General features: G+C 41.1%; 1 protein-coding gene across 1 annotated transcript in view; it reads right to left on the bottom strand.

Annotated features, from left to right (window-relative positions):
- bckdhb (branched chain keto acid dehydrogenase E1 subunit beta) overlaps nt 1–12,414 on the bottom strand; it is a 51,782-nt gene that overhangs the window by 36,189 nt on the left and 3,179 nt on the right. Inside the window, exons 3-6 of the mRNA XM_084557140.1 lie at nt 12,171–12,239; nt 8,034–8,167; nt 5,422–5,577; nt 2,936–3,044 (exon numbers count right to left, since the gene is read on the bottom strand). Coding sequence (XP_084413266.1) covers nt 2,936–3,044; nt 5,422–5,577; nt 8,034–8,167; nt 12,171–12,239 — 468 coding nt within the window. The remainder of the gene's footprint in view (nt 1–2,935; nt 3,045–5,421; nt 5,578–8,033; nt 8,168–12,170; nt 12,240–12,414) is intronic.

Here is a 12,414-nt window from a genome sequence, read left to right as displayed (position 1 = left end):
GTTAGCAGTATTTATACTACAGGAACACAACAATCATCTTAAATTGGTGCATTTAACACCGTTCACCGTTATGATTTTGGTTCCAAAACTTGCAGAACACAGGAACTTTAAGTGTGAGTGGACTTTGGAGGAAGTGAACAACTAAATGATCTGCTTCAAGGCAACACATGAAGTCAAAATTACAATTAGTCATTGTAATTACACTCCTGAGAGGTCTTTCTGGAAACCTTGAATGGCTTTCATGAACCTCCTGGCCATTCGAAAAGCCATAAAGGAAAGAAAGATTGCCCATCCAGACGAGTCGCCATGTTAAAACAACATCAAGTGCTCTGGTGAAGCATATGGAACTCCTGGTTTAGGCTTCCAGGCTAGACAGAAAATTGGCCAATTGAGTGGAATAATGGTATTTTTCAGAATGTTAAAATTAAATTATGAAAACTAGGTTATGGTTTAATAAGTGGAATCTCAGGCCCCACAAAACAGCCTCAATGGGACAAATGTGTGGTTTTGGTCCTCTTCTGCACAAGAAAGTAGAGGCTGCTGCAATTAAAAACATGACTTCATGATCCAGGCAGAGATCATTACAGGCACATGGCACGAGAGCTGCTTAGCTCTGCCCCTTTTGGAAATCCAAATAACTTAACATGCTACCACTAGCCCTCAGTGAGGAGCAAATGAGTGATTTGTCAAAATGTAAAAGCCCCTTTCAGAGGACAGTTTAACAAGTTGATCTCATAACTAAATTAAAACCCTTCCCACTTTTTGGTGAAAGCCACACGGTGCCATACTACAAGATCAGACCTGGTAACATATTAATATCACTTTGAATAAAGTGCAAGTCGGAAGAGATGCAGACAAGAACAGGCAAGAAAACCAAGGTAAAGCTGCTACTTGAACCCGGACATCATTCAGAAACAGCACATTTCTGAATCCCCTCATAAAAAGTTATTGTGTTTGGCAGAATTCAATCATGGAAATGATGCAAGAAATACCTGTCTTACAGATATATATATATATTACTCATGTAACGTCTCATCACTCCACAAGAGGCCAATAAAGTCACCTGAGCAACACTGCAAACAACAACACCGCCACAACCTCAGACACCGGCTCTTAGCTGCTCCGTTGACGCCCATTAATGTGAAACATAATGCTTGTATTACATTATCATATCCCCTGTCGACCAATTCTTTCACAGCCACTAGCTCCTACATACATATGACTACTACAGTGTAAGGTCACAGTTGTGAGGTATTAAAGACATCAATAATGATGAAAGCTTGTATTAAGTATCTGCTTTTATGTTTTGTCATATATTCTATGTGTATACTTTGTGTTTCATAACTATGGAAACAGGCAAGAGATCTAATAACAACTAATTAGCATTTAGTAAGTAATTTAAAGTCTATTAAGGGACACCAGGTACACTAGACATTGTGCCTCCCCCTCACTTAGACGAATATGAGATGACACCACCATCTACAATTCTTCCCTCTTACATTTAATTGGGTAATAATTAAAACACAATAGCAATAATGTGATGGCTTTTGAGGACGTAAACAAGGGGTGTAACACTGTCCGAGAGTCACTTAGTTAGCTGTATGGGTTTACATGTTGGCCAGATATCACAGTATGTCATATTAGCTATTAGGAGTTCCTGTTTGCAGTCTAACCTTAGGTATACAGGTGCAAAGTCACAATTGCAATACTGACAGCTCAGTTTCAGTCCAGAATCTTGTGCCGCATGTCCTGGTACTCTCTCATTTTCTTTTCTGCCTCCTCACTACAGACTATCCCAGAAAAATGCAAGAAAAATTACCAGATGATAATTTTTAAATTTTTTTATGATTTCTACGTGGCTTTCATGACATTTACTGTATTTGTGATGGACGTCAGTGATAATCTTGGACAGTCAGACATCATGACTGAGTTTTATCTTAGTGAAGGAGAATAAATTTAGATGCAAACTGTACCTAATATCATTATCAACCTGTTCACATCAAGATTTAATATAACAAAATTTTGCAAAATCACTTAATTCCAGTGAAGCCTCCACAATGACTGAATTAACTACCCATACTAATTTTTATATTTACTTAAACACATGTGAAATCTGCGAGCCTATGAATTAGCCACCGCCGACTGCTGTCCTGACAAGAGGCAAATCACTGAGGTAACACAGAGAAGGACGGTGCAAAAAAGTAGAAGTAACTATAATGTTATTTTTGTTACACCATCAAGTTCTAACTAATCTCTTATGTTAAAGTATAACCAGTTCCAACAAAGAAACATGGTTCGAAGAACTCCATCTGGCCATTATCAAAGTAGGAAACTTAAAAAAACAAACACACACAAAAAAAACATCAGAGGCTTTTTTTTGTGGATGGTGGTGCCAATCTGTTCCAGTCGAGTCTTTCATGACAATAATGAGCCTTCCATTGCTGTCTTAAATCATGGATATCAAACTATTATTATGTCGCCAAGGGAAAACTGTTTTGCAAGAGCTGCCAACAACTGTAAAGAGTTTATTACAGTATTGCTGGACACCTTTTTGCATGGCAGCCTGCCCAAAGCCATGCTGGCCTTACGATTATCCTTGGACACTGATGTTCCCTCCACACAAGGATGGGAGGGGGAAGGGGAGAGGTCTCAGCTTGGCACTTCACAGTCCATTTAGAATGTCTGCTTCACACTCGTGGTACTATTGACCTCGCTCACATTGTTTGCAGTCAGGAATATTGTTTGCTTGTCTTCCCTCACGCTTGTAAAAGGCACAGCATTTGCTTCCAATAAAGAATGAAGGCAAATAGACAGAGGTCCAAGGAAGGCACGGTGCTGGAGGAAGTTGAACATCAGACGGACAAATGAAGAAAACTAAACAAGGATTCTGTTTCACGCTGACTCCATATTTATGTTTACACGTAAACCATCTTACCTGCTGCTCTGTACAGGATCTTGGGCTCAAAGAATATGCACGGGTTCCTGTCAGCAATGCAGGAGAGGAGAAGCCCTTTGGCCTGCACTGGTCCACGAGGTATTACAATCTGGGGAACACATGACATTGATCAGACCAAGTAAAGCAGCCAAGACACCTTGATTTTCAAATGTAATACAACTTTATAAATATTTAACATCTCATAGCCTGTCTTGTATCATTTTGATGTAAGCTTGACTAAAAGGCACTCAGTAATACAAGGCCAACAAGCCTTGAAGTAGATTCCCAGTCCACTTAAATGTGTCAATCTTGTAAATGTTCAGTTAAAAAGGAGTCTGTTGAGTCACTATATATCAGCATATGAAGTAAAAACGGAGATTGGCTCACTGATAAAAGTATTGCAGTCATTATTTATTTCCATTATATGAAGTACAGTGACAATCCTGGGGAAAATGCTGTATTAATTAGTGGCTCACAGCAAGAAGGTTCTGGGTTTGAATCCATGGGCCGACTAGGGCTTTCTGTGCATGTTCTCCCTGTGTCTGTGTGGGTTCTCTTAGGGTACTCTGGCTTCCTCCCACCGTCCAAAGACATTAGGTTAATTGGTGATTCTAAATTGAGTGTAAATGGCTGTCTGTCTCTCTGTGTTGCTTCCAATAAAGATGGACTGGCGATCTGTCCAGGCTCCAGCACCCCCCGCAACCCTTCGCAGGACAAGCGGTTACAGAACATGAATGAATGAACATGTAATGACTTCTAATGTAATGTCTGTTAACAGGTATCTGGATATGAATGCAGAAGGCTAAACAATCATCAGATGACAGCCGATTGGCTCAGCAGTTCAGTGAAACATTTCAGGGAGTGATGGAAAAAGATGGAGCAGCCACAGTGAGCTGTTGGATGAAGAGCTACGTCTCACTCACAAAACGGAATAACAAATTCTACGGAAGGGACAAGAAATCTGCTTTATGAAGCTGCAATTGTTTTTATCTTCTCCTCTCTAGCTCTTTAAATATGTCAGCTGTTTACATAGACAAAATTTCAAAAAATAGCATCAAATCATGAAATCTATGTAAATATGACAACAGAGCTTAGTCGAGCCTGTCAGGGTGTGTGTTGGGACTAAACCCTCAAATGCGGCGAACAGAGCTGATATTACGCAAAAAGATGAGAATTTATCAGGCTGACCTTTGCAGTGAGACAACATGTTTATTGCTCTCTGCGGTGGTTACTCAAAGCGGATGAACTCTAGCTGTAAACTGCTCAGTCCATCCCAGCATGCAAGGCATACTAGAAATTTCCACGATGACCGCATGTATGGTCAGCTAAAAAGAGGCAGCGAGGGATGTTATATGACATTTTGACATTTTAACATGAACTTGTTTACTTTGAACACATGCTGTTAATTCCACCGCAGTGACACCATCAGAGCTCAGGGCTTACTGAACACTGGCTCATACTTCTAATGGGCAGCTGAGATTAATAGTTTCATTCCTTAGGTTATATTCACACATACAGAGTCCAAGCAGCAGGCCCTCGGTTTACAAGCCTGCAGCTTGCCTGTGCCGAGCATTTGAGGAATAAGTCCGTGCCACAAATACAAAATGCGCACGACTGGCCAGGTGTTTGTCAGTTTGCTACACGTCTTTGTTTGTCGTGTCTTCAAGTCTTTTCAGCTTTTAGTCACATACTGACCGACTGACAAAGAGGCTGACCTCTGTGATCAGCCCTTCCTTCCACTGTGTTGAAGTACTTTCACTTAATTGAGTTGGGAAATAAAACATCTGTTCCCTTTGTTTATAGAGTGGACAATAAAAAGTGTGACTGGTTAACAGAACAGTAAGGTGAATCGCTCTCAACTTGGCCTTCTCTTGCACAATATGCAGAAAATCCTCAATGTTTGATAACATTGTTCAGTACTGCGATGACGATGTGGCTGAAGTAAACAAATGTGAAGTGTAACTACATTTTCCTAGCTCCTCTCTCATCCCCCAGCCATCCTGCTGGCTGTGCTCACCAATAAAATGATACTGTTCATTCGATGGTAGTAGGGGCTTCATCAGATTGGTCAAATTTCAGACGATCTTTTGTAATTGGTTTACACTGCACAAGCTCATATTGTGATAAATATGAAAATATACGTCAGTGGTCAGTACTAACCAGCAGAATGCATTCACGACGAACAGCAACCTGTCGTTTCAGCTTGGAGATGTGCTTGTTTGTGTTTGTATGTGGAATCACTGACCATCTTATAGTATTTATTGTGCTAATATATCACATTGCCTTCAGTAATATAGTAATAAACGTGAGTTGTAGTTTAGTTGCATTTGCATGAACAATTAATGAATTAAAACATAGCACCAATGTAATCAGCCTTGATGTTCTGCCGGAAGACGAGAGATGATATTTCAAAACTTAACCAATAGAAGAAAAAATGGAAATGGAAATGCGGAAAAAATACATCTGTAATGAACTACAGGTCTGACCTTGATACCAGGGCAGTGGGCGAAGAAGGCTTCAGGGCTTTGAGAGTGGTAAAGAGATCCGTGGCCGACACAGCCCCACGGAGCGCGAATGGTGAGGTTCCCACAGTCAAACAAGTTGCCAGAGCGGTAGCGGTACTTGGCTGCTTCATTGACGATCTGGAAAGGGGCAAATATTAGGAAAAAATATCAGAAAAATTAATCTCTGCCTGGAAGATATTTTTGTGAGAAATGGTCAGCCAAAACACTGTTTATATATAAACATATAAATGAAACAATTTCACAAAAAAACGTTATAAATACAGAGTTTTCCCTGCTCTTCTAAATAGAGACCACACTAGTGTGTCTGGCTTTATGTGCAGACCCATTCTCTCTGCTTTTCCTCTTAAAGACACTAAAACGCTTCTTTATTTTTAACGAGCACTATCACCCCAAGTGTCTCCGGTTTCACTTACTAACTTGCTTCTACAGTTTCTGACACTGGGCCTCCTCCAATAAGACGTCCCAACTCTTCCTCCCCGAAACTCAGGTGGGCTGTTATTTCAAGTTTTATACGTCTCTAAGGTCAGTTTGGACTGCATCGTTTTAAGTGAGAGCACAGAAGGAGAGAGGGAGCCCACTCACGGTCCGACACCACGTTCAATCATCCGTTTCTCTGAATCGCGGCTGGAGGCTCTTGGAAACAGGCTCCATTATCACATATTCTGTTTTATGTCGCCTTGACGTAGCAGTGGGTGCTCACATTTGTCTTGTGGAGGGCAAGAATACACAGAATGACACTAATGTCAACATGTATGCGTGGTAAAACAGCAGCACTGCCCACCGGCCTGCTCGGCTTGTCAATGTCACATTAATCTTCCTCAGGACCAAAAAGAAGGCTGCAGAAAGGGCTTCTTTTGTTCGGCTGCTTTGTCTGAGCTGGGTTGCAGTATATGACACGACAGACATTCAGGGTCTGTTACACGGAATATGTTAAACAAATGAGAAAGAAGATCCATTTGTAAAGGAAGACAGAAAGAAGTTCTTTGTCTGGCATTCCTTATGTCTTAGTTTTGGATGTAGTGCTAGGAATCCACTTTACTTCCATACAAATTGAACTGCATTTGCAGAGAGAATTATTAAATTTATACAAGGAAAGACATAAAAAAAAAAAAGTGATAAAAAAAAAAGATGGCGAACTTAGATTGCTGATGCCGTAACAATAGAGGTATGCACTATTACGTTCTGCAAAAGCAAGGCCGTCTCCGTTAGAAACACAAAGAAGCATAGGCATAGGTGCAAGAAGTAATTTGAAAGCAGTTGTGATTTCAAATTATAATTGACACACATAGCAGACCTTCAGTTCAGACACACTGGGCATATCATTTTTCCAAAGACACTACGTTAAGGGCTTGTGGTGTACTCTTTTGATATCGCAGATAGTCATTTTTAGGGACTGCAAGACAAGCAGCCATTGGCAAATGTCGTGCCATCTGTGAGTCTCTAGTTGGACCCGTGTCGGACACCTTTCAGCCCACATTTGTACACAGAAGCATATTCTCATTTTTCATCTTCATTCCAGATATTTTCACAAGAACACGATCATCTGCAATGAAGAAACTGAAGACTAACTGATTAGCATGGTCCCAGAGGAGCCAGCTCTGGTTTTAACTCTTCCTTACTCCGCTAGGACGAGACAGCTTCCTGTCTAGCTCTTACTGTTTCTCATTTATTTCTTTTCATGCCGGAACAGAACGAACTGTGCGACGGCACTGTCAGTCTTCTCTGCCACAAGATCTTTGAAGCCGGTTTTGGCCTTTAAAACAGTACTCCCACTGAGCTTCACAATGAACAGTTAAAAACAGGATTTAAAAACAATGCAGAATAGACTGACAGTAATTTTTTTTATTCAAGGGGCCTGTGTTACCGAGACCGCAGCTCAGCAGCTGACAGTTTGGTTAAAAGACTCTATTCTAGTAGCAGTTAATGTAACCTCAGCCACTAGCCTCAAGCAGATATGATAAGCTGATTATAGGGCTGCAGTAACCCCATTGCTTTTTAACTCCAACCTTCAATTTTTAGTCATCAGGCAAAACACAAGGTGTTTCCTCAAGACCTCTAACTAGATTTTCCTTTATTGTTGTCATTTCTTTTATTAGCGAATAATATGTTTGGAGTTTATCAAATACAGTTTTACAAAGCTTTGTGTGATGCAGCAGTATAATGCTGCCAGAGAGTCAAGTTAGCTTGAGGTTTTGTTTGAGGCTCATTTTTTCCACATATTTGTTTTTCATAGAGAAAAAAAGAGAAGCTCTATTCTATAATTGTAAATGTGATCCGATGTTTTGGGTTTCTTTTAGTTGAATTTCATCTTTGGAATATACTGTGCCCATCGCAGCGATGACTATATGGTGCGTGTCCTGGTTTTACTGAGTTGTGACACTGAGAAGACGGGGGTTTTGATGTAAAAGGCAGCTTTCGGAGAGGATTCCAACATCCCTTTACCCAAACACCTTGTGAGTGCCAGTAAATGTCATTCTTTGCTCCATTCTGAGCCCCGCTGACAACCGTAGTTTTCACACTAACGCTGGGTTGGTTTGGGTTACTATTCCACTGAGTTAGGGAGTGTGCCGTACCTGGTCAAAAGCCGGAAAAATGTAGTCAGCAAACTGGATCTCAGCAATGGCCGTGGCACCAGCAACCGCCGCACCGATGCCAAATCCCACAATCCCCTGCTCGCAAAGGGGAGTGTTGAAGACTCTGTCCTTACCTGAGGAAAAAGTCAGAGGAAAAATAAGATGATGTTGGGCAACTATTGAGCGAGGAAGGCAACGATAAAAGTCCTCTGAAAGGTTTAAGGTGTGGTGGCTGCCATTTCGGCTAGGATTGCCGAAAGCATGAAGAATTTAATTACTCATTTGGGATGAATGACTGCAATTGTGAGAAATAGTAGGGCTTTTCTGTTGCTTCTCGCACTTCCTGATGAGATTCCAAAGATTATTCTGTTACAATGCCATGCGGTCCTAAGATAAATGAAGTGTCAAGGTGATGACTCCTCCTCAGCTGTAGCTAAGCAGGCCTGCAATGCACACACACACACACACACACACACACACACACACACACACACACACACACACACACACACACACACACACACACACACACACACACACACACACACACACACACACACACACACACACACACACACACACACACACACACACACACACACACACACACACACACACACACACACACACACACACACACACACACACACACACACACACACACACACACACACACACACACACACACACACACACACACACACACACACACACACACACACACACACACACACACACACACACACACACAACCCCCACTGAATAAAAACAGAAGTTTAAAAAAAAAAAAAAAACTATTTTCCATTCTCCACCCTATAATCTGAAAAAGAGCCGCAGGAGTGGGAAGCTAAATTTGGGCTGAGAATGTTATTTTTGCTCTCATCTTTGTGTATTTGCCAGTGCAGTCTTTTTCTGTTTTGCTGGGAAGCGTGCTTCTCAGCAGTCAAACTGTGCCCTTACGTGCCCTTTGTGCTCACAAAAGTTCAATTAGCGACCGCAGCACCACAAACCCTCGGAGGAACAAACAATTAAGACATCAAAATTTAGTGCCATGCCGCTCAGACTGTAGCTGACCTCAAAAATGCAGAATTCTGTGAAAGTGACAGCAAATAACATGTGTGTGTGCTCCTGTGTGTCATCCAAGCAATAAGTAGTAAGCCGACTAATGACAAAAACACACAGGCATGTAAAAATAACTCTGTCGTGTTGATGTATGTGCCTCGGATGTTCACATGAGTCTACAATGCAACTTTAAACATGTGACTTTTATAGTCAGCTGTCTGATATCAACTCTGCTTTGAGTGAAAAAGGATAAAAACACTGAGAGAGCACAGAGTCAATGTGTGCCGTTGTTTTTTTCAGGGAGGAAACAGCACTCAGAAGTAGCCAGCGTTGCGAGAGCTGATCAGCGATGTGAGTGCATCCGCCTCGTAAAAAGCCATTCATATAGTGTCCAACCTGCATTAACCTCTGTTCTGTGTAATGGCTGCGGGTGGCAGAGGTGTGCACCATCCCTTTCAGTAGTGAGAGGGATAAAAACAGCTTTGCACTCGTCACTGTACACCGGGATGAGATGGAAAATAATGATCCCTTTCCAAAGGTCAACACTTCTGACGTCAATGAAAACAAAAGGCAAAGCCAGCTTCTGTAGGATGGAGACGAGACTTCTCGCTGTTGAAACGACGAAGGCAAAATGTTGACGTCCAATTATTTTTACACCAAGATAAACATAAAAAAAAAAAAAAAGATTAATTTGTGTAATTGCACGGAGCGTTTTGAAGGACCTGAACTCAGCCATATATACAGTGAGCTGTTCAGCTGGAGGATGCGATCACCTTCATATTGTAAGACAGTTGGACACACCTATTTTTATCAACATTTTGAATTTAAACATGGAAATACTGCCTTTTGAGCTTGGCAGAGGAAGAAATCTTGTCAACTGTTATCCAGTGTAAAGAGACAAAATCATAAAATACACGAAAGATGATACGATATATGTTAAAAATATCGGAAACTCCTGTATCATTGGAGACACTATCCTATTAGCTATTATGTCTGTGTGGCTCGATGACAAAAATGTAAACTTTAAAATCAATTCAGCAAACATAAATGCCACGTTTTCCACCACCGTTTTTAATCTATATGAGGTTTGATTATCCCTCTTGTAATAAATAAACTAATAATAATTACGAGTATTTTCCTCTGCTGTAGTTTAACAATAGCGTCTGCCCAGCGATTTGGCACCACCAGCTGTTTCATTGTGTGGTCACCTCTTGTGTGGCCGCCTGAAGATTTTCAGTCAATCGGGTCATAATATAACAAACAAAAAAAAGCTATTTCAAGGCAACTGAGCTTGTTTTTGCTCTAAACTTGCCATCAGTCATGTGGAAGCCACTTTAATGAGTGGTGAAGTGTCTTAAAGAAATCTCAACAAGTCCCAGTTGCCATTGTTTTCTTCTAATATTCACATAAGAGTATTGGACGGAAAAGCACATTAATTTGTAACGTGTCCCGCTGCTTTTCTAGAAATCCGATTAAAACTTGCACGACATTTGGATGGAAACGCGACCGCAACAGGAAAAGCCCAGGTGTGATTGATAAAATGAAATCCTTTTTGGTTCTTTGGTTTAAAGGCGGACACACGCTTTGTTAATCTGGCCTGATTTTTAACCACAAATTGCTCACCACAACTGTTTTTTACAACACATCACTTGTTTTTTTCCTCACAGTTTGGAGGATATGGGGCTTGCGTAGCGTGCTTGCACGAGCACCTAACAAAGAAGAACGCCAGAGAGCGTGTTGTGTGGACAGGAATCTACCGTCCACCTATGCGCTGTGCATTCCACAAGCTTTTGCAAAGCTTCTGCACCGTCGCAAAAACACAATCGCCTTTAGAGATTTTTTTTTTTCTCTCTCATTGTGAAGGATGCGGCTTCAGTTGTCAATGGGCAGGCCTTAACACATCCATAAGAGAAGCTCATTCTGTCCACCCCCGCTTCTGTGTTCCATCAAGGCATGTAGTATTTATTTAAATCCGTACGAAGAAGAGGAACTGGTCCTGTTTAGTCTAAGCATGCATACAAAGATTGCATGGATATAAAACATTTAGCTTAAACTGACACAACATAGACAATTATTAAAAAATGCATAGTGTGTGCTGGGCTTCATGGTCCTAATTTGTGCCTGCTGGCTCTCCGTCACAGATTAGTGGGACACTTGAATAGAATAGAGCCACGTTTATGTTATTAGTAACACCTGTGATTTTTTTTTCTACTGTGATGAGCCAAAACGTCAGCTGTGGAAAAGGTCTGAAGGAAGCAGTGCGGCAGCAACTTCTGTCGAGCGTGATTTAGCGCTGGTACTTCCTTCAAGGCCTTAAATCACAGAGAACAAACAAATAGCTTACTACGATACAGTGTGAAATAACACGGTGGCTCTGAAGTACTAGTTTTAGCACTGAACACACAGATCTTACCACAAAATGCAGTAAAATGCAACTGCACAACAAACAGCAGCATCAACGTTAAAATAAAGTTGAACTGCTAGCTCACTTTAAGCGAGAGATCACAAAAGCAGCATTTAGGTGTATATGTCGTTCATTGTATAGCTCTGTAATTAACACAGCATGTAGTTTTAAAGCACAACACTAAGAATGTCCTATTAAGCCCTGCCTGTAAAGCTGCATATATGATAGAAACTGTTAAATCCTAATTACAATTAATGTGTCTAATTTTCTGTACATGTTTCCATCACACTTGTACGACTGGAGAGATCCTCTGGTAGACCTTGCAGCATTATGAATGCACTATTCCAAATGTGAGAACTGAGAAAAAAAGGGAGCAGCAAAAGCAAACTCCCAGCAATGAGCACTGTCATTCTATATCAAGTCTTTGTCTCAGGTTTGTAAGGTTACCTTGCTACACTAGACACATACGTGCAAACGGATCCTTTTGGTCCTCTAGGTGAACAGTGAGCGGTAATGTGATCTTGCAAGAGCAGTGGGTGATGAGAGTCTCTGCAGTGTTCTGCTACCATCTAGTGTCGAACCCGTGTCGCACAGACTGGACAACAGGTTGCCGACACTGCGAATTCTGCAATTGTGACTTTTGAATGGTGTTGTTTGAAGGTGCGTCGTACCATATTTGTCCCTCAGACCCACTGTGCATCGGAAAACTCCACCAAAGGCGACATCTTCCCCAAAGATGACTGCAGATAGACAAGACAGAGCAATCAGAAAGTTTTATGTCGCTCAGCACATATCAACAGAAGAGAGAAGACACACATTAAAGATTTTAACTGAAATCTATAAAGATAAATACATACATACACCGATCAGGCACAACATTATGACCACCTTGTTAATATTGTGCAGGTCTAATAT

The sequence above is a fragment of the Chelon labrosus genome (assembly GCF_963514085.1).
Source record: "Chelon labrosus genome assembly, chromosome: 12".
NCBI lineage: Eukaryota > Metazoa > Chordata > Actinopteri > Mugiliformes > Mugilidae > Chelon > Chelon labrosus.
Note: the sequence above shows the minus strand (reverse complement) of the source record. Positions and strands in the feature narration are given on the sequence as shown.